At 51.1% G+C, this 21819-nt stretch overlaps 2 protein-coding genes across 4 annotated transcripts; both read left to right on the forward strand.

Annotated features, from left to right (window-relative positions):
• Window positions 1–685: 685 nt before the first annotated feature.
• On the forward strand, window positions 686–9642 carry Cdc34 (cell division cycle 34, ubiquitin conjugating enzyme). 2 transcript variants are annotated; one of them, XM_020163287.2, is made up of 5 exons: window positions 686–1071; window positions 3826–3912; window positions 4131–4228; window positions 4664–4798; window positions 8979–9642. In XM_020163287.2, the coding sequence occupies exons 1-5, from the start codon at window positions 895–897 to the stop codon at window positions 9190–9192; spliced, it is 711 nt and encodes a 236-aa protein (XP_020018876.1). In that variant the 5' UTR covers window positions 686–894; the 3' UTR covers window positions 9193–9642. The 2 variants fall into 2 exon arrangements, with proteins under 2 accessions (XP_020018876.1, XP_073910567.1); XM_074054466.1 differs by having other exon boundaries at window positions 8983–9235.
• On the forward strand, window positions 9474–19596 carry Gzmm (granzyme M). 2 transcript variants are annotated; one of them, XM_020163285.2, is made up of 6 exons: window positions 9474–9605; window positions 11385–12512; window positions 17262–17442; window positions 18405–18543; window positions 18625–18888; window positions 19232–19596. In XM_020163285.2, the coding sequence occupies exons 2-6, from the start codon at window positions 12311–12313 to the stop codon at window positions 19391–19393; spliced, it is 948 nt and encodes a 315-aa protein (XP_020018874.1). In that variant the 5' UTR covers window positions 9474–9605; window positions 11385–12310; the 3' UTR covers window positions 19394–19596. The 2 variants fall into 2 exon arrangements, with proteins under 2 accessions (XP_020018874.1, XP_020018875.1); XM_020163286.2 differs by having other exon boundaries at window positions 17283–17442; window positions 19232–19584.
• Window positions 19597–21819: the final 2223 nt, after the last annotated feature.

Below are 21819 nucleotides of genomic sequence, written 5' to 3' on the forward strand. Positions count from 1 at the left end.
CCTTCATGGTAATGCCGTGACCGGGTCAAGTGCAGAATCAGTACTGTCGAATGGATGTTAAATTGGGAGGTGAATCAATTTCTGTCATTTTCGCCCTTGACCCTAACTCTGCTCTTGGCCCCCGTTCTATAGGAAACTGAGGCCTTCAGGAAGCCGGGATTTCAGGTCCCGACTATCTCCCAGCTTCCCGACTTTCGACGCATCCTCCCTTTCCGCTGGCACAAGGCGACCTGAGAAGAGACCCGTCTTTCCCCTTAACAGGTAAAACCTAGGCTGGGCTGCACCCTTTGGACCCAGTCCCGCGGCCCCGCCCGAGCTGGAACCCCGCCCCACTCCCCCGCCCACGGCCCCACCCCGCTCCTAGACGTCACAAAAAAAAGCCCACAAAGCAGAGGCGGCCATAGCCAGACAGCGCAGCCTAGCCCTGCCCGCCTCCCCGCATACAGGCGTCGGCGGAGCTCGTCCAGGCGGGGGCAGTGGCAGCCTCCGGGGACCGGAAGCGCGAGGCGCCTGCGCGGCGGGGCGGGGAGGGGGGACTCCGCTTCCCGGCGTGCCCCGCGGGCGGGCGCGCAGGCGCGATCCGGGCCTGGCGGAGGCGCGCAGGCGCATTCGGGGGCTCGGCAGCGGCGCGCAGGCGCATTCGGGGCCCGGAGGCGGTGCGCAGGCGCATTCGGGGCGGGGCGCGGGGGCCGGGCCGAGGTGAGCGCCGGGCGGGCGGCAGCGCCAGAGCGAGTGGAGCCACCGGGGGCTCCGGGTGGCGGCGGCGGCGGTGGCAGCGTAGAGGAGGAAGGCGGCGGCTCTCCCCCGGCTGACGCGCTACCCGGCCCGTCCCACGAACTCGCGCCGGTCCCGCGGTCCGGCGGGTCCCCAGCCCAGGGTCCCTCCACCGCCGCCATGGCCCGGCCGCTGGTGCCCAGCTCGCAGAAGGCGCTGCTTCTGGAGCTTAAGGGGCTGCAGGAGGAGCCGGTGGAAGGCTTCCGGGTGACGCTGGTGGATGAAGGAGACCTATACAATTGGGAGGTGGCCATCTTCGGGCCCCCCAACACCTACTACGAGGGCGGCTACTTCAAGGTGAGCCGGGCCCCAGCCAGCGGCTCAGTTTCCCTTTTGTGCCGTGGTCCCTTCCTCCTACTCCGATCCTTCTTCGCAATTAGTCGCTGCCATGGTCTCCCTAGGTGTCGCTGATGGTCTCCAGTTCCTCCAAGGCAGGTCTAGGGCGCCTCCTGATTTTGTTTCGACGTGGGTGCTTGCTGACCTCACCCTTGGGAGAGTTCACCCCAGGCTGCCCCAGCCGCCCCACCCCCACGCCCCAGGAGACAAAGAGGCACCCCCAGATCCAGCGACCTGCTGCTTTTGGGAAGTGTGGACCTATGGGAAGGGAAGGGTAGTGCAGGGGCGGGGGAGTGACTGACCAGGCTACTTGGCTCGGGTTCCAGGAGAAGCCTGGATGGGGCCTTGGCAGCCAGATGTGCTTGGAAATTGGCTACTCTTGCCCATAGCAGCTGGCCAGGCCTCAGGACCTCACCTTGGCTTCATATATGTAACCTGTTTCCTCCGGCTCGCCACGTCCACCCTGATTCCCAGGAGCCTCACTCCTGGCCCCTGCCAGCGTCCTGGCCCCTGAGTAGTTTCTGCAGAAGCTTTGAGGCCTCTCCCATTCCAGTCATCCTTTCACTAAGTAGGCAGCTTCTTGGGCCCCATTGTCGCCATTCAGGCAGTTTCCTCTGCCCTCTGGTGGTTTAAGGCCAAGCACAATGCCAGATGTTTTTGCTGTTGAGAGCAGGGAATTTAAATTAGGGCTGTCCCCAGTCTGGCTGTGTTTTTGTCTGGTGTGACAATGAACATGAACCAAAGTCGGGACAGTTTTCTCAACCTTCCCATCTGAGCCCAGCCTTGGCCTTGGAGTTTTGTCAAGGTCTCAGTACCTTGTGCTAGGAGCAAAGAGACAAGGGGGTCTCCCTGCATTCGAAGTGGGGGACAATTGGCACAGAAACCCCAGCTAGGCCACACTGGGGATGGGGCTAGATGTCTGTCTGCTCTTGGGCTGATGTTTTAACGTACGTTCAGTGGCTGCAAGAGCAGCAGCCAGCCTCCTCCTCTTGGGGTGGGGTAGATTCCAGAGTTGGGGTTCCAGATTATAGAATAAGGTGGGATGGGGGGGACGACACAATGTGACCATCCCTCCCTCTCTCCTCACCCTGTAACAGAGTCTGGGCTGAGAAGCTTCCGAGGTCACCAAATGGTGTAAGCAGCCTCCCCGCCCCCAGCTCCTTTTGTCTGCTTTAGAGAGCAGGTGGCTGTGAAGACAGGCCTCTGCTCAGAGCAAGGGCCACTGAGTCCCGCCTTGAGGCCAGGCCAGGACTCCAGACAAAGCTTCCATCTGGATTGAAAGAATGAAGGTCTCTGGCTACTGCCCCCCTACAAGGGATTGTGGGTAGAGCCTCCTAGGCTGGCATTAGAGGGATAATCCCATCTTTGTAGAGATGGCTGAGGGGGGGCCTGCCAGATGTGGGTAACATCAGAGGGCAGTGTGGGGCCCTCCCGTCTTGGGTGTGGTGGCTGGGGCATAGAAACTCTTTTGCGAAGAGAATGTAAAACATGGGAGTTGTGAGGTGGCTGCTTTTTGAGCACTTCCTACAGTGCTTCCTCTCAGGCAGCCCAGCCTTGCCCACTTCTTTGTGAGCCTTAGCAGGCATTCTAGGCAGAAGACAGGCCCCAGACAGTGCCCTGTACTGAGGGAGCAGAAAGACCCTTCCCATGCTCACTGTTGTGTATCTTCCAGTAAGAGGCTTTACTTCTCTTGAGCCTCAGCCTGCTCTACCATAAAAGGCATCTCTGGGATGTTTAAAAGGAGAGGTACAGTGGACTTGGTACAGGTGAGACTGGTTCTCCTGAATTGGCTGTGCTCCAGGATCCAAGCTCAGAAGCCCAGTATTAGACTTGGGGTGTCTTGAAGTTTTGGGGAACCATGAGCAGGTTCTCAGACCCAAGTTCCTGTCTGGCTCTGTAGCCAAAGGTAAGTTCCTGGCCTTTTAGGGCCTCAGCATGTTCACTTTCCAAGAGAGGTTTCCATCTGTTCCCCTACCTCACCCTGTGCCCTCCCTGTCAAGAAGGAGGACTCTTGGGGGCTGTCTGTGGGATCTCTTGCCTCCACCCCTTGATGCTAGAAGCACCAGCAGGGCTTCCTTATTTACCTTCTAAGAGCTGGAAGGGCAGTGGGTGGTACCACACCTTGGCCCCAGGCCAAGCAGCTCTGACACCCCAGTGCGTGGCTTATATCTGCCCCTTGTGGCTGCCCTTGGGTTGGACAGCTCACGAGAGGTACTGACCTGGAATGAGTCTCTAGGGCAGAGTGCTCTCCTGACTCATCTTTCCTCCTTGCCTATCTGATGGCCAAGCAAACACTCACCTTAGCCTAGATGCCTGAGGTCGAGGTCACCAGGGCAGTTCCTCTAGGGGAGCCTGCAGTCCCTGCCTCCTGGCATCTCTCTTGCTGAGTGCCTGTGGTCTGGGCTGCCCAGGGCTCAGAGTTGCACAGGCAGCAGGTGCCCTTGCTCACCTGCAGGTGTGCTGGGATTGACCCAGTTCCCCCCATTCTACTATGTAGGGGCTGAGATCATCTCTGATGCCTCTGAAAAGGCCCAAGGCAGCATGTCATCAAGGGTGTGGGCAGCAGGCCTGATACCTGCCTAGGCCCTCACAGGCACCTCCCGCCAACACACCAGAATCCCAAGAATGATAAGCCTCAGTCACCTTGCCTGTGAAATGGGGTCCTGTGGGAGGTCTAGGTTCCAGCTGAGCCACCCTGCTTTTTGCTATTCTCAGGCCCGTCTGAAGTTCCCTATCGACTACCCGTACTCCCCACCTGCCTTCCGGTTCCTAACCAAGATGTGGCATCCAAACATCTACGAGGTGAGCCGCATACCTGCTTTGCACACACAGGCCTCTCAGCGCATCTGCCTTACGTTTTCCTCCCACACGCATGCCTTCTTACACATCCGCCTCAACAGGTACATGCCTTCGTGCATTCCTGCCTCCCACACAGCTCCCTGGGCCTTGTGTCCTTGTTGAACACTGGCATTGAGAGCCCAGGAGCTGGGACTGACCTGTGCTCTCTCCTCTTCACACAGACAGGGGATGTATGCATCTCCATCCTCCATCCCCCAGTTGATGACCCCCAGAGTGGAGAGCTGCCCTCGGAGCGGTGGAACCCCACGCAGAATGTCAGGTGAGGCTAGGCTCCCACGTTGTGGGTCTGGGTGGCACGTGTCCTCAGAATCCATGCACTGTGGTGTTTCCCAAATCAGTCTTCCACCTGGGCACCCAGACCCTGGACCAGCCCCATTATCTAGAGCAACCTTGAGCTACCCTGCTACGTCACCTTGGAGCACACTTCTTCCTCACCTCAGCTTGGGAGAGCTCCTCAGGTTGCCATGTCCCTAAGTGTACCCCAGGTGGGACACACGGAGGTGAGAGTATCCCTTCCCTGCTCCAGCCCCTGTTGCCCTGGGGCGTTCCCAAGGTGTGAGAGGTCCAGACAGGAGTCCTGCAAGGTCGGGTGCTTTCGCGGATCCAGAAGTCTCTGTACCTTGGGCCCAAAAGAGCTAGAAGCACGGATTCCATGGCTTCCCACACTTTGACCCTCTGCCCCCACCCCACCCAGGACCATCCTCCTAAGTGTGATCTCTCTGCTCAACGAGCCCAACACCTTCTCACCAGCCAACGTGGACGCCTCAGTGATGTACAGAAAGTGGAAAGAGAGCAAGGGGAAGGACCGAGAGTACACAGACATCATCCGGTGAGCACAGGGTCCTGGGGACTCCCAGAGTAGTGCCCCCCATTCCTGCAGGGTCCTGGCTTTGTGTTCTTAACAGGACAGAGAAGTATTCCTGCCTGTCAGCCTTTGTAAAGCCCCATCCATCCAGGGGCAGTAGTTACAGACAGGGTAACCAAGCACCAAGTTCAATCCCAACTTCTGGTTTTTTCTTTTTTGTTTGTTTATTTTCCCCTTGGCAGTACTGGGTTTGAACTCGGAGCTGTCGTTGTTCTCTTTTTCCTTTTCCTTGGAAATTTGGATGGCGCTGTTTTAGTACGTTATGACAGATTCCAGTCGTGCAGGATATGGTCAATTACACACACACGTACTCATGGTAGTGCAGGGCATAAGCACCCAGTGTCCACCTGGTGTCTATAGCATTACATCTTTTGCTTTGAGACTGAAAATCCTGACTCACGTGGTCCTCTCTCTGCCTTCCTGGAACAGCTCCTTCTCAGGATGGTGGCCTTTGTCATGCATGGTGCATGGTCCCATGCGCCTAGATCCCCCAGACAGGGATGAGGTGATGTCTAGGCACCTGAACCACTTTGTAGATCCACATAGGGTGTGCAAATTGCCCCCCTTCTTGGTGTTGATGTTCAGCTTTGTCTTCACATGTGATTGGGATCACACACTAAGCAGTGTTTTAAAAATTAGACTTGGAATCATTTTCTGAGGAGGAAAGACTTGTGGCATACTCAGTGCTACTTGCTTGGTTTTTTTGGTGAAATTAACTCTTTACCCCACACACCCGTACCTTTGGTGGCACTGGATTTGAACTCAGGACCTCACATTTGCTAGACATGTACTCTTACCGCTTGAGCCACTCTGCCAGCTCTTTTTGTGATGGACTTTTTTGAGATAGGATCTTTTGAACTGTTTTCCTGGGGCTGACTTCAAAAACGCAATATTCCTTATCTCTGCCTCCTGAGTAGCTAGGATCACAGGCGTGGGTCACCAGTGCCTTACCACATTTTTCACAGATATTTTGTAGGTTTGGACTTTATCTTTTTAACCAAAAACAGTACCTCACACACAACTGATCCTTTCCTTGGCATTTACCCAAGAGGATGGGAGGCCAGTCCACACCAGCATTGACCTGGATATATGCACAGCAGCTTTATTGTTCCCACACTGGCAGAAGCCCAAGTGTAGTCAGCAGGAGAAGCATGAACACTGTGGCCTTTCCCCATACCCTGCTCCACTCAGCAGTGTGAGGGCCAGGACTGCTTGTGTGTGCTCTTGTCATCTCCACAAAGCAAACCCAGGTGGGCAAATGGGATTGGGGCACTGGGTGTTGTTGTTGCAAGTGTGCGTGTCACAACTCCTCAAGGATACCATAGACATGTGGTTCACTACGGGGGCAACACTTCTGCAGGAGAAAGGAGCGGATCTTGCCAGGAAGTTGCGTATGTACAAATGGAGATGAGAAGAATCCTTCCTAATCCCAATCCCAGTGTGGTCAAAATTTTGGAATCTCAGATTTTTTTTTTTCTGCGGTACTGGGGCTTGAGCTCAGGGCCTTAGCCATTTTTTGTAATGATAAATCTCTGCCTCCTAGGTAGCTAGGATTAAGGCGTGAGCCACTGGCACCTGGCTGTTTTTTCAGATTTTTCAAAATTTATATTGTGGAGAGGTGAGGCTCCATGGGGAGCACTTACCTAGCATATACCAGGCCCAGAGTTCGATCCCCAGCACTGCAAATTTAAAAATAATAAAATTTACATATGCACTTAACAAAAACAGCCTCTTGCTGCATAGGTCATCTCTTTATCAGGTTTATGGATGTATCATTACATGCAGTAAAACTCACTCTGCACAGGCTTGTCCCATGCTGCAGGGGCTTGGTGGCCTCCATTGTCAGTGCAGCTTGCTCACAGCCATTTGCATAGACAAGTCCTCCCCTTCCTTTCCCCAGCTCTCAGGATTTACTGGCTCACCATGGACTGTGGCCTCTCCTGCAGGTAGACTCTTCTCTTTACAGGTAGCATGCTCTGCTCTGCTTCAGTCATGGTCTGTTGTTTGTAGCTGGTCCCTTACTGTGTTGTACACATGTGTGCGTATGCACAAGTGGAGATAGGCAAAGGCTTCTGCTCATCCTGTTCCTGAGTAGAATTGCACAGCTTTCCTGGCTGTTTTTCATTTTTTGGTTTTTGTTTTAGGCGGTACTAGGGTTTGAACTCAGGGCTTCATGTTTGTAAGGTAGACGCTCTACCTTACAAAAAACATGGCTTCAGCCACACCTTTTATGCCCTTTCTGCTGTGGTTATTTTGGAGATAGGGTCTTGCTTTTTGTCTTGGACTGCAGTCCTCTTAATTATATTTCCCACTGTCACTGGGATGACAGACACATGCCACCAAGCCTAGCTTTTTTCTATTGAGATGGGGTCTCGTGAACTCTACCCATTCCCAGACTGGCCTTGTAACTGTGATCTTCTGGATTTCAGCCTTCTAGTAACTGTGATTACAGGTGTAATCAGCACCTGCTCTGATCTGTTTTTGTTAGTGGCTCTGTGGTACTTCAAAAGCTTAAAATAGCAAGGTCCACAGCTCCACAGGGGAAGGGCTAAGGAGGGGGGTCAGACAAATGCTAACCCAGCCTTTGCCCATAGAGAAGAAAATGGAAACCCATAGGAACAGCAGATGTAGCTCAGTGGTTGAGTGTTTGCCTAGCATGCATGGGTTCTAGATTTGATCCCCATTACCACAAAACAACAAAAGTTTAACATACCACCATCATAGGCACCAGCAATCCATGAGCATTTGTTCACTCTCATGGCTCCAGGGGCACACGTATGTGTATGCTGCAGCTCCTCCCACTGCCCTACCATAGACCAGCCTGACTGTTGGCACCTGGTGTGCTGGGCAGATGTCCTTTGCTGGCCAGTCAGGGCTGTGGATGTAGGGGTTTCAGAGTGGCTATGGTACCACCCTGTGCTGGCCACCCTGAGGTGCCTGCGCTCACTGGCTACCTCAATACCTATCTCTCAATTCCAAGGGCCCTCAGAGGCCACAAGTCCTTGTCCCAATTCTTCCTGGTATTTCCCCTATGATGCCTCCTTCCACCACAGAGCAGAAAGAAGAACCAGGCTATTTTTAGCCCTCAGAACTCCCTGTGAGCCACGCACATGTGCCCACGTGGGAAGCTGCAGTCTCTGTATGCTTCTGAGTCACAAAGTGAGTGTTTGAGCCTCCATATAGCCTGTGTCCAGCTCAGGCCTATGAGGTAGTGGAGGCAGAGCCCTGCCAGGTCAGAAATGATTGTGCAGGGTGGAGAGACAGGAGCCCAGGAGCCAGCACAGCACTTCTTCCCTACCGTTGCCTGGCCTTGCCTGAGGGCTGCAGGGTGTTCTCTCCTCCTAGGTGAGGCCTAAGACATGAGGTGTGGTGTCTGACCTGGCACATCCTCAGCTCCTCCCCTGTCCTATGGAAGCTGCTGAGCAAAGGTGGGGTAGCATTTGTCCGACCTCCCTTAGCCCTTCCCGTATGGGGCTGTGGACCCACACCCTGGGGCCCAAGCCTGAGCACAGTTTCTCCTACCAGATCTGTCACCCAGCCACTGGCAGTACTCTTATCTTGTCTGGTTTTGGGTTTTTGAGGCAGGATCTTGCTCCGTAGCCCAGGCTGGCAGCAGCATCTAGTCATAGTACGGCATCCATTTTGTGGGCTGAAGTCTTCATGACCTAGCCCTGCCCCACTGTACCAGGAAGCCCCTTCCTCTGTCAGTACAGAGGTGATTCAGGGCAGACCCCTGGCCGGAGTCCCTCTCATCTGCTTCCTTCCCACAGAACCTGGACAAGCTTGGTGCGTCTCAGTTTTAAAATTCAGTCTGCAGATAGTGTAGAGCTGTGGCCTGTTGCCCAGTTTCCTGCTGTGCCTGTGGCTCTGTGAATAGGCTCCTTCTGTCCCTGACCTCAGGCTAAGCCTTCCAGCTCTTTCCTGTGCCAAGAGCACTGCTGGCCTCTATCTTTATTTTCACCTGTCTCAAGATTAACCTCAACAGCTTGCTTTGTCTTTGGGGAAGGGTCTGGTTCAGCTGCCCCTCACATGACCTTTCCTCTCCCAAGTTACTCTTTTCCTCTCATCTCCTTTCTGATTTCGTGTAGGTTACATGGGGAGGGGATAGTATCTAAGCAGTGCCCTCACCCATCCTTTCCCTCAGGAAGCAGGTCCTGGGGACCAAGGTGGATGCAGAGCGTGACGGTGTGAAGGTGCCCACCACACTGGCAGAATACTGTATAAAGACCAAGGCGCCGGCGCCTGATGAGGGCTCGGACCTCTTCTACGATGACTACTATGAGGATGGCGAGGTGGAGGAGGAGGCTGACAGCTGCTTTGGGGACGACGAGGACGACTCCAGCAATGAGGAGTCCTGACATCGTGTCCCCCGCCGAAATAAACTTACAAAATTTTACCTCACTAGGATGGACCTGTATGGCTCTTAGACGACAGACTACCTCATGGAGGTTTTGTGTTGCTTCCTCTCCTTGGGGTGGTGGCATTTAGGTTTTCTTCTTCCCATATGTGTTCCTGGGTTTTCCTCGGCTTCAGAGAAGAGCAGCGCCCGCCTCCCTCATGCAGGGCCAGCCCACCTTTCCACAGAGGCTCTGGCTTCCAGGACTGGCTACAGCCCAGCAGCGCCTTGCACAGCCACAGCAGGGGGCGGAGATGGGCAAACAGCCTGGGATGGCCCCAGAATCGGGCCCACCACCCAGCTTCTCAGAGCCAGAGACTTGATGCCCAGCTCATGAATGGATGGATTGCCTGTAGCCACCTCTTCTCTGCTTTGGTTTGTTTGAAATCTAAATAAAACTGCTTTATGAGAAGATAGGCAAGCTCTCCTTGGGGTGGAGAGGTGATTGGCAGGCCCTTCTGTCACCTGGAACTCTTGACCAGCTTGGGGCCTCCACAGCAGGCTGGATGTGAGGTCAGGGCATCCTACCTGGGGAGATAAGGGATGAGGTGAAGGCAGCCAGTCAGGAGTTCAGGGCAGCTGGTGCATGGCTTAAGTGGTAGAGTGCCTAGCAAACATGAGGCCCTGAGTTCACACCCCAATACCACCAAAAATAATAGTTCAGGACAGAAGTCATGTCCCTGCAGCTCTGAAGTATGACCTGGATTCAACAGGCCTGGGTGGCCACCTCCTTCCAGCCTGGGGAATCGGGGTAACCAGAAAGCTTCCAGGGGCTTCCTACCTCTGGCTGGTTGCATTTTGGGAAAGGGCCATGTCCACAGAGCATCTTAGGATTTGGATAGATGGAGCTGACTTTTTTTTTTTTTTTTTTGGTACTGGGGATCAACTCGGGGCCTTGGACTAGCTAGGAAGTGCTCTACCACTTGAGTCATGACCCCGGCTTTTTACTTAGTTATTTTTCAAATAGGTTCTTGCATCTATGCCCAGCTGGCCAGGACTACAATCCTAGTGTTTATGCTTCCCACATAGCTGCAATGACAGACACGCACCACTAGCCCCAGCTTTTTATTGGGGGAGGGGTGGGTCTCATGAACTTTTTGTCTGGGCTGACCTCCCTCTAACCTTTATCCTCCTATTTCCACCTCAAGTAGCTGGAATTACAGATGTGAACCACTGTGCCCAACAAATCTGGCTTACTTTGCATTTGTTAATCAGCTTGACCCTGATCCTCAGGGATCTAGAGATGGATTCTTATGGTTCCCAGGGCTGGGAACAACTCTCAGGTGACTCCACTGCTGCCTATAAATCCCTTCAGTCTCTCAGCCTGTGTCAGGACATCTAGGACTCATTTTTTGAAAATTAGCATGTATTAATTGTACAAAATGGTTTCATTGTGATACTTCCATACATGAATATGTTGTACCCTTTATTACCTTTTTTCTTTTGGCAGTACTGGGGTTTGAACTCAGGGCCTCAGGTTTGCTAAGCAGGAACTCTACTCTCAGCCCTTTTTTATGAAGTTTTTTTGAGATAGGGTCTCATGAATTGTTTGCCTGGGCTGGCTTTGAATTGTGATCCTCCTGATCTCTGCCTCCAAATAGCTAGGATTACAGACATGAGCCACCAGTGTCCAGCTCTATTATTCTTTCATATACCCCTCCCCCATCAGGCTTTATTTCTGTGTAATTAATTGAGAAGTCCTGAAATGATTGGGTTCTGATTGCTTAGGTACTATTAGGATGAGGTTTCCCACCAAGAATTGGACTCAGCCTTGGGGCTCTTTCTTTAGCACTGCAGAACTTAGGTTGCCTGACCTGACCAGTTACTGTAAAGAGGAGGACTGTGGGCTGCATTGGCCAGAGCCTGGGTGACTTCTGCCCAGAAGGAGTTGGGCAGGGCAACGGGGCAAACCTGAGGCTCCCATCTTGCCATGGGTATGGCCATACTGTTTGGTGTCCATAGTTTTGTGAGGTTTTGGTTTCTTTTTTAGGTTGTTTTAGAGGTGGGAGGGGAGGGGAGGGACTGTGAGGGAAATGGCATCTCACTACATAGCCCAGGCTGGCCTGGAAATCTCGATCCTCCTGCCTCTGGAGTGCTGGGATTATAGATGTGTGCCACCATATCTGGCTAACTTTTGGCTTTTCTTACATCCAGAAAGCTGGCAGCACAAGCAGCTCAGGCCACTACCCATTCATCTTCTCCCCCTCATCTGCAACCCTGCTGGTCTGAGCCAGTCACAGAAGGTCAAATGAGTCAAACACAGCGAAAGTTAAATGGCGAGTACCAGAGAGTGGGAGTTAGTGTTTAATGGGTACAGTTTCGGTTTGGGAAAATGGAAAGTTACAGGGATGGGTGGTGGAGACAGTTGCACAATGACATGAGTATGCTAAGGCCTCTGAGCCTCATTCATAAAAGTGATTAAGATGATAAATACTGTGTGTATTCTTAACACAATAAGAAAAAAGAGCCTGGCTGGGCGTTGGTGGCTTATGCCTGTAATCCTAGCTACTCAGGAGGCAGAGATCAGAAGGATCGAGGAATGAAACCAACCAGGTGAATAGTTCATGAGACTCTATCTCGAAAACACTCAACCCAAAAAATGGCTGGTGGAGTGACTCAAGTAGTAGAGTACCTGCCTAGCATGTGTGAGGCCCTAAGTTCAAACCCCAGTACCAAAAAAAAAAGAGAAAGAAAAAGAGCTGAGCATTGTAGCTCATGTCTGTAATCCCAGCACTCAGAAGGCGGAGTTTGAGGATTGGGAGGATCTCAAGTTTGAGGCCAGCCTGGGCTATCTAGCAAGACTTGTCTCCAAAAAAGAAAAAGGAGAAAGGGGCTTATAGGGATGTGGCTCTGTGATAGAGCAGGTGCCTAGGTCCTGGATTTCATCCCCAGCACACACAAAAGTGATACTAAAATCGTTCAATACAGGCTGACGAGTGGCTCCAAGTGGCAGAGCACATGCGTGAGACCCTGAGTTCAAACCCCAGTGCCTCCCCCTCCCCAAAAATTGTATAACACACACAAGGTAGGGGAATTTGAACACTGCTAGATGTAACAAGGAATATTGCTAGTTTGGAGGCATGATGGTGGGTGAGGTGGACCAGCTGCAAAAGGAAGTGTCTGTGTGCAAGGTGTGGGGTGGGGCTGTTAATGTCACTGTCCCCACAGGAAGAGGGCAAGAGTTTGAAAGCTTTGGGGGCAGGGGGACTCAGAAGTCTTGCAGTAAGATGGAGCCCCGCTGGTTCTTGCTGCTGGTGGTGGTCCTTGGGACCCTGTTGGCAGGTAAGTGGGAGCTGGGGACACGATGGGGAAACAGACTTAAAGTTCAGGTGCTCAGGGGGTCTGTGAGTGGAAGAGAGGAGCTGTTGCCAGAGTCCCAACTGTAAGGGCACAAAGTGGAAATAGCTCATGGCCCTCAAGAAATAGAACCCAAAAAAGAAGGAAGTAGCGTGCCCTAATTTTAAACAGTAAATGCAGGACTGGACAGAAGCAAAATAGAACCTCCTTTAACAGTGTGTAAGAATATGTGCTTATGCTGATGACAAGAAGGGGCTCAAGAGTACAGGAAGAGTGTAAAGGGAAGGAGTTCCACTTTTTGAAGATAAAACTTTTTTTTTTTTTTTGGTGATTAACTAAAGTTTGAATTCGGCCTCATGCTTGCTAAGCAGGTGCTCTACCCCTCTCCCACTTGTACTTTTTCTCTGTTACTGCTTTTGGTGGGACTAGGGTTTGAACTCAGGGCTTTGAGCTTGCAAAGCAGGCGCTCTCCCACTTAAATCACACCTCTAGTCTATTTTTGCTCTGGTTATTTTAGAGATAGGGGTCTCACGAGCTATTTGCCCAGGCTGGCCTCGAACCATGATCCTCCTGATCTCAGCCTCCCAAATAGCCTGAGCCACCAGCACCTGGCTTTGGGGATTTTTTGTTTTTGCTTTTTTTGTTTTGGGTTTTGTTTTGTTGTGGTACTGGGGGCTTGAACTCAGGGCCTCAAGAGCTTGCTGGGCCTGTTAGGTGCTCTTATCATTTGAGCCACTCCACCAGCCCTGCTTTATATTGGTTTTTTTTTTTTTTGAGATAGGGTCTCACAAACTAGTTGACTGGGCTGGCTTTGAACAAAGATCCTCCTGATCTCTGTCTCCTGAGTAGCTAGAATTACAGGCATGAGCGGTTTTGGTTTTTTTGTTTGTTTTTGACTCAGGGTCTCAACTTTGTAGCCCAGGCTGGCCTGGCTGGAGCTCTAGATCCTACTGCCTCAGCTGTGGACTCATAGGCGTGGCCACAACACCTGGCTCCAAGTTTGTACTTTTTAAATTTCGTGCCGTGCACATGGATTACCTAGTGGAAAACAGCAAAATATTTTTAAAGTGTGGAGAGTACTGCCCTGTGGTGATCAAAGCTTGCATCTAGTTGGTGATGGCTGTACAACTCTGCAACACTTAAGACTTTCAAGTGGCAGAATCACAGCCCACTTTGGAGAAAGTTTTAAACTTTTTCATTTTGACTTGATTGTGGTCAAGTTGCAAGAATCACACAGAGGGTTGTCAACTGTATAAATCAGGAAGTTAAAAAAAATCATTCAAAAAGAATCAGAGGGGCTGGGGATATGCAGGCACTTTGCCACTTGAGCCTCGTCCCCCGCCTTTTTCTGCATAAGTTATTTTTCAGGTAGGATCTCATGTTTTTTCTGAAGGGCCAGCCTCAGACCTTGATCCTCCCGGTCTCTGCTGCTGGAGTACCTAGCATTGTAATTTTTTTTTTTTTTTTGGTGGTGATACTGGGGTTTGAACTCAAGGCTTCATGCTTGCTAGGCAGGCGCTCTACCACGTGAACCACTCTAGCAGCTCTCCAGAGTAGCTGGGATTACAGATATGAGCCACAGCACCCAGCCCCATTTTGGCCTTTATAGGGAGAGAAGGTACAACGCGTTCTGTCATGCTGTCTTCCTCTGGAGTTGGAAACTGACATGTGCCCTTCCTGCACATGGTCCCTCTGCCGTTTCCTTGATAGACTGGGGCTGTGCATCTCCAGGAATGCACAGGGCCACTTTGTCCTAGCTGCACAAGGTGACACGGATTGTAGCCAAGGGGCTGTTTGATGAAGGGGATACCCACTAGGTTTCTCCCTAGTAAAAACCATGACTTTTATTTTTTGTCGTTCTCTGAGGGGGAAACTTTGGCACCTGAGGATCCTCCATGCGCCTCAACTTCCCCCAGCTACAACTACAGGACATGGGGATGACGTGAGCCATTCGCCTGCCTCATCTGCAGCCTCCCAGTAGGAGTCAGGAGACAGGATCCTTAGCACACAGGCCAGGGCACAGTGCAGGAAACTGTGGCTCAGGGAATAAAGCAGATGTGAAGGACTGCCCAGCATGGAGAGGCAGAGCTGGGGTTGGAAAGCCAGCAGGTCACCCCAGAACCTTAGGCTGGACCAGAACTGATACCCGGGAGTCTGAGGTACAGTGAGAAGGGAGGTGAGTGGTGGGCAGTATGAAATTTTGACTGACAGGATGAGAATGGATCCTTTAAGAATTAAAGACTAAATAATGGGTAAATAGGAATCCACCAACCATCATCCATCCACCCATCCTTCCATCTATTTGTCAACCATCTATCCTTCCATTCATCCATCATTCACCACCTACCCATCTACCCGTTATCATCCAACCACCCTCGTATCCATCCACCTACCCATCCATCCATCTGTCCATCCATCCATCCTGCAATAGCGCAGGGAAAGGCCCTACAGTGGCAATGAAGAAGCGCTGGGGGACCTGGGGGGACCTCAATGACTGACATGGAGTAGGGGGTCTAGTGGACATGAGGTAGCTGGATTTTTATTTTTTTTTTTTAACCATTAGTCTAGGCTAGCATTCTTTTTTTTTTTTTTTATTCATATGTGCATACAAGGCTTGGTTCATTTCTCCCCCCTGCCCCCACCCCCTCCCTTACCACCCACTCCGCCCCCTCCCTCTCCCCACCCCCTCAATACCCAGCAGAAACTATTTTGCCCTTATTTCTAATTTTGTTGTAGAGAGAGTATAAGCAATAATAGGAAGGAACAAGGGTTTTTGCTGGTTGAGATAAGGATAGCTATACAGGGCATTGACTCACATTGATTTCCTGTGCGTGGGTGTTACCTTCTAGGTTAATTCTTTTTGATCTAACCTTTTCTCTAGTACCTGTTCCCCTTTTCCTATTGGCCTCAGTTGCTTTAAGGTATCTGCTTTAGTTTCTCTGCGTTAAGGGCAACAAATGCTAGCTAGTTTTTTAGGTGTCTTACCTATCCTCACCCCTCCCTTGTGTGCTGGTAGCTGGATTTTTAAAGCACGAAGGGGAATCAGGAAGAGTGTGTGTGTGTGTTGCTGGAGTTTGAGTTCAGGGCCTTCTCCTTGAGCCACTCCACTTTTTTTGTAAAAGGTTTTTTTGAGATAGGGTCTCATGAACTATTTGCCCAGGCTGGCTTTGAACTACAATCCTCCTGATCTCTGCCTCCTGAATAGCTAGGATTACAAGAGTGAGCCACCAGTGCCCAGTATGGAATCAGGAAGATTTTTGAGCTGATTTACCTCTAATTTTTTTTTTAACCAATACTTTAAAAAAAATTTTAGCTGAGTGTAGTAACATGTGCCTGTGATTCTAGCACTCGGGAAATAGAGGCAGATAGAGCCTGGCTACCTAGCAAGACCCTGTCTTATAAATAATCTTATAATAGATTTGTGGAGAAGAAATTTGCATATTATACAATTCACACAGTTAATGTTTACAAGTCTTAGTACATTCACAGAAATATACAACTATCCTCCTGTCTAATTCTAGAACATTCCATGACACTCAAAAGGAGCCCCATCCCACAAGACCCTATTTCAACAAAGCAAGCTGGGCTATGCAAGAGGCATAGGAGGAGGATTGCAATCTGAGACTAGCCCTGGGCAAAAAGGCAAGAGACCCTATCTAAAAAAAAAGCAAAAAAGCACAGGGGGCATGGCTCAAGTGGCACAGCACCTACTTCACAAGTAGGAGGCTCTGAGTTCAACCCACAGTACTGCCAGAAAAAAAAAAAAACACATACACACAGCAGTAGCCCCATTTCCATGAGCAGTCACCCCACCCCTTCCCCAGTCCCTAGCAACACAAATCCAATGGAGTCACACACTGGGGGGTCCTCTGTGTCTGCTTCTCTCACTGAGTAGGTAGTTCCAGAGAGTGTACTCAAGGTCCTTCAGCATTGTAGTGTGGGTTAGAGCCTTGTCCTGTTCATGGCTGAGTGATGCTCCAGTGTGTGTCCCTCATCTGTCGATGGACACCTGGGCTGTTCCCCCACTTGAGTGATTACTGTGGTTGATGCTGCTGTGAACATGGGTGTTCTGGTTTCCCAGTGGACATACCCCTCGTTTCTCTCCAGCACATCCTGGGAGCAGAATCACTGGGTGGCTTAGCATGAGGAACTGCCGGCTTTCAGCAGGACTGCCCTGCCTGGCCTTCCCATGAGCCCTTCCAGGCTCATTTCTCCTGAATGACTTTTTAAAATTTTTATTTTATATTTTATATTATTATTTTATTTTACAGTACTGGAGTTTGAACTCCGGGCCTACACCTTGAGCCACTTACTCCACCAGCCCTTTTCTGTGATCAGTTTTTTCAAGATAGGGTCTCATGAACTATTTGCCTGAGCTGGCTTCAAACAATGGATCCTCTCGATCTCTGACTCCTGAGTAGCTAGGATTTCAGGTGTAAGTCGCCAGAGCCTGGCCTGATTGACATTTTAAACCTCACCTCTGGCTGCTGAACCTGGGACAGGGAACTGGAAAGGTCAAGGGTGGAAGCTTTAGGAAACGCTGAGTACTTTGTTAGAATGGCAGATCTGTGGGGTCCAGGGCCTCTGAGCGTGGTGGGTGAGTGCAAAAGCTCTAACCAGGTACTGGAGGTGTGGCTCAAGCAGTAGAACACCTGCTTTGCAAGCATGAAGCCCTGAGTTCAAACCTCAGTCAGTCCCACCAAAAACAAAACAAAACAATAAAACCCTAACCAGGTTCATCTGCCCCCCACCCAGCTGGCAATGCATTTGAGATCAAGATCATCGGCGGTCACGAGGTTGCCCCCCACTCCTGCCCATACATGGCCTCACTGCAGAAAGCTGGCTCCCACCTGTGTGGGGGGGTCCTCGTGCACCCACGGTGGGTGTTGACCGCTGCCCACTGTCTAACTGAACCGTGAGTACTCCCACCCCTCTGCCTCCCCAGGTGTCCCATGACCCCATTCCCACCAGTAGGGGCAGTCCTGAGGGGTTTAGACCAATATGGCATCCCTACCCTCCAGAAAGGCCTAGGCTATGGGTTCTAGGGTAGTCTCACAGGAGTGGTGGTCTCCTTTCAAATGGACTGACTGGGCTGCCTGTGACAATTATGAATGTGTGTGCCTCCTGTAGCCACCAGGAGCCAATTCACAGAAAGAAAGCTGGTCCCTGATACCATCAAAAAACCACCCTTTACTGGTCAGGGGTGTAACTTAGTGGTAGAGCACTTTACCTAGCATGCATGAGGTCTCTAGGTTTGATCCCCAGCACTGAGAGAGAGAGAGAGAGAGAGAGAAAGCAAACTATAAAGAAATCCTGGCACTGCTATGCCTGTAGGCTGGCCAGTAATAAAGACCCCTAAACAAAATGAAATAACAAAAGGTGATGGGTCAACAGATGTAATTGAAAAGTCTAGGAGGAGTACTAGCTTCAGGTATAGCTTGATCCAGGTGCTCACATGAGTCTCTTTCACATGGTAGCAAGGATGGACCCCTCAAGTCCTGTGAAAGAGCTTATTTCTCTGTAGTATGGGCAAAGGTATAAGGGTTGGCATGTGCCAGTCTTGAAACAAATCACAGGGGTGAGGCTGCAGCCCCAGGAGAGAGGAGTTCCCAGGGTGGCTTTCAGGAGGTTGGCTCTTTTGGTCACATGGCCACTGATCTGGGCCAGGACTTAGCAGGAGCGGGAGCAAGGAAGGATTCCTGAAAGAGGTGGATTGAGAAGACAGGGGAAGGTCCTGCCAAGATCAGGCTGATGAGGCTGTCATGTGTGCATCAAGGGTGCAGTAGTATTCAACCATGTGAGATGGCCACAGATGGATGAGACAGTGCTGTACTCACAGGGGGCTGGGGATCTGTGCTGTAATTCATACTCCCACAGGGTACAACGGCTGAGGCTGGTGCTGGGCCTTCACGACCTCCACAACCCCCATGCCCCTGGCCTCACCTTCCACATCAAGGCAGCTATCAGGCACCCTGGCTACAATCTCCACCTAGAGAATGACCTCATGCTGCTTAAGGTGCGGGGATGGAGGGGCTGAGGACCTGCCATGAGGCCTTGCCCTCTCCACACCCACTCACTACCCCTGTTGCCACCACAGCTGGACGGGCAGGTACGACCCAGCAGGACCATCCGGCCCCTGGCTGTGCCCAGAGGGCGCCGTGCTGTGCCAGCAGGCACAAAGTGTAGCATGGTGGGCTGGGGGCAGACCCACCAGGGTGGGAAACCGGCCCGGACACTGCAGAAGCTGGACCTCCATGTGCTGGACATCCGGATGTGCAACAACAGCCGTTTCTGGAATGGCAGCATCACCAGCCACATGCTCTGCCTCGCAGCTGACTCCAAGGCCCAGGCCCCCTGCAAGGTGATGGGAACCAGCTGAACCCTCATCAGTCCAAGCCAGCCCTCCTGACTCCCATTTGCTGGAAGTCCAAGGGGTTGGGACTAGCATTTGCCCCGGTCACCTGCAGCAGCTCAAGGAGGTTAAATAAGTTGCTTAGGGTCATACCTTCAGGAAGCAGATCTGTGGTTTGAACTCTAGCACCACAGACAATCTGGGCACAGGGCATGGGGAAGAGCAAAGAGGTAAAAGTACAGAAAGAAAAAGGGTAGCTGGGGAATGCATATGCAGCTGGGGAGTGGCCCCAGAAGATCCCTGTTCCCCTCCTCTGGCACAGAGGCTGACCTGTGCTCTATCAACCCCCTAGGGTGATTCAGGTGGACCCCTGGTGTGTAGCAAAGGCCAGCTGTCTGGAATCCTGTCCTTCAGCTCCAAGACCTGTACCGATGTCTTCAAGCCTCCCGTGGCTACCGCTGTGGCCCCCTATGTGTCTTGGATCAGGAAGATCACCGGCCGCTGCTCAGAGTGACCTGGACCCCTCTCTGCAGGATCCTTCCCTACAGGGTTATTGGAGGGACCCAGATGGGGCCAAATTGGGCGTGTCTAGGAGAGCCAATAAATTGTGATGAAAGATGACTGAGGCTGCCTGGAGTTGACCCACCTATGTGTGGCTATGACCTTAGCAAACCTTGGCTCCCCTGTAAAATGGGTGTGGTCTTTCCCAGGCTTCTCAGGAGGGCCCATGGCCAGAGCATTTGTTGGCACTGGAGCTGCCAGGTGGGCAGGAGACACAGCAGTCCTCAGTCAAGGTGCAAGGGGAGACTGAACAGAATGTCCCATTTTATTAATATCTTCACTAAAATATAAATTCACATTGCATACAGTGTACCCACAAAAACATGAGACTCAGCCAGGAGTAGGGGTACATGTCTGTAATCCTAGCACTCAGGAGGCTGAAACAGGAGGATCACAAATTCCAGGTCAGCCTGGGCTACATAGCAAGACTGTGTCTTAAAAACGCCAAAAGTTGTTTATCTCTACAGCCTCCTCCCAGCACAGATAGTTCTACTAAAGTCAATTTTCTTCCTAGAAGTCAATTTCTTTCAAGAAAGGCCACTTTCAGAGCTACAGCTGGAAGTCGGCCAAAGCAATATCAAAGATCAAAACTATAACAATGTACTTTGAAGATCTTAATTGGCTTTTCCATTTTGCACTTCCTTCTAGAGACCTAGGTCTGGCAACAGCTGTTCTCCCAGGTGCTAGGGAGGTCCTTCCTGCCTCTCCCAGTGTCTGGGGCTCCGGCTATCCTTTGGCTTGTTGCCAAGTTGCTCCATAAAATGTAAGCGTTCCAAAGATCTGACCCAATGAAGTTGGCCTTATAGACTGAAAAGGACTTTAAAAAGCAGAAACAGGCCGGGCTCCAGTGGCTCATGCCTGTAATCCTAGCTACTTAGGAGGCAGAGATCAAGAGGGTCATGGTTCGAAGCCAGCCTGGGCAAATAGTTTGTGAGACCCTATCTTGAAAAAACCCATCACAAAAAAAAGGGCTGGTGGAGTGGCTCAAGGTGTAAACCCTGAATTCAAACCCCGGTATGGCAAAAAAAAAAAAAAAAAAGCAGAAACAGGCTGGTGTGGTAGTGTACATCTATAATCCCAGCACTTGAGAGGCTGTGGGAGGAGGATCTTTTTGTTGTTGTTGTTGTACTGGGGTATGAACTCGGGGACTACACCTTGAGCCACTCCACCAGCCCTCTCTTGTGATGGGTTTTTTTGAAATAAGGTCTCGCAAACTATTTTCCCAGGCTGGCTTCGAAACATGAACCTCCTGATCTCTGCCTCCCGAGTAGCTAGAATTGTAGGCATAAGCCCACCAGTACCCGGCCTGGGAGGAGGATCTTAAATTTGAAGGCAGCCTGGGCAACATAGAGAGACCTCATATCAAAGAGAGAGAGAGAGAGAGGACTGGAGGTGTGGCTCAAGCTATAAGACTGTCTGCTTTGCAATCACAAGGCCCTGTGATCAAACCTCGAGTCCCACGAAGGGAAAGAAGGAGGGAGGAAGGAAGGAAGGAAGGAAGGAAGGAAGGAAGGAAGGAAAGGAAAAGACCAGAAAGTGGGTAGAGCATTTTAAGTTACTCTCTTTGCAAGATAGGGCCCGAAAAGGAGAGGATTAGGGTTTGGGTTGAGTTATGATTTGACTTAGGGTTACTTAGGACTGGTTAGGATTGGGGTTAGGGTTAGGGGGTTAGGGCCATAGCCGACTGTTAGAGCAATCATTTCTTTTGAAAAGGCCTTATAGAGAACTTCATTATCATTGGGCCTAAACCTTGCTAGTTTTGAACATTTTTCCTCTCTAATTCTGATTTTCCAGGTGAGAGGAGCAGTGTGGTCTCAGTTGAGTCCTGGAATTTGGCAGGAATGCCTCTACTCTGGTGTGGGGTCCAGGTCTGTGCAGCAGCTTTGTCAAAACAGTGACCCATCCCCCAAAGCTTTTATTAACAGATGTAGGGTTTAGGGTGCCAGATTTGAGTCTCCTGCAGCTTTATTTTGGGGTGGTGGTGTCCTGAGCTACAAATAACTGGATAATATTCCACGTGTTCTTTTTTTTTTTTTTTTTTTTTGATGGGACTGGGGTTTGACCTCAGGAATTTGTTTGTACTCACAAAACAGGTACCATACCACCACTTGAGCCACACCTCCAGCCCAATTTTCTCTGGTTACTTTGGAGATCGGGTCTTTTTTTTTTTTTTTTTTTTTTTTTTGGCGGCACTGAGGTTTGAATTCAGGGCCATTACACTTCCTAGGCAGGCACTCTTACTGCTTGAGCCATTCCACCAACCCTTTTTTGTGATGTTTTTTTTTCGAAATAGAATCTCATGAACTATTTGCCCAGGGCTGGTTTCAATCCTCCTGATCTCTGCCTCCAGAGTAGTTAGGATTCTAGGCATGATTGAGA

The sequence above is a fragment of the Castor canadensis genome, chromosome 14 (genome assembly GCF_047511655.1).
Source record: "Castor canadensis chromosome 14, mCasCan1.hap1v2, whole genome shotgun sequence".
Classification (NCBI taxonomy): Eukaryota; Metazoa; Chordata; class Mammalia; order Rodentia; family Castoridae; genus Castor; species Castor canadensis.

Bases quoted from the DNA above. Each gene is read 5' to 3' on its own strand.
- Cdc34 (XM_020163287.2), top strand. From the start codon at position 895: ATGGCCCGGCCGCTGGTGCCCAGCTCGCAGAAGGCGCTGCTTCTGGAG. The intron at 1,072-3,825 runs GTGAGCCGGGCC...TGCTATTCTCAG, and splicing joins ACGAGGGCGGCTACTTCAAG to GCCCGTCTGAAGTTCCCTAT. The intron at 4,799-8,978 runs GTGAGCACAGGG...CCTTTCCCTCAG, and splicing joins GAGTACACAGACATCATCCG to GAAGCAGGTCCTGGGGACCA.
- Gzmm (XM_020163285.2), top strand. From the start codon at position 12,311: ATGATGGTGGGTGAGGTGGACCAGCTGCAAAAGGAAGTGTCTGTGTGC. The intron at 12,513-17,261 runs GTAAGTGGGAGC...AACCCTAACCAG, and splicing joins CCTTGGGACCCTGTTGGCAG to GTTCATCTGCCCCCCACCCA. The intron at 18,889-19,231 runs GTGATGGGAACC...TCAACCCCCTAG, and splicing joins AGGCCCAGGCCCCCTGCAAG to GGTGATTCAGGTGGACCCCT.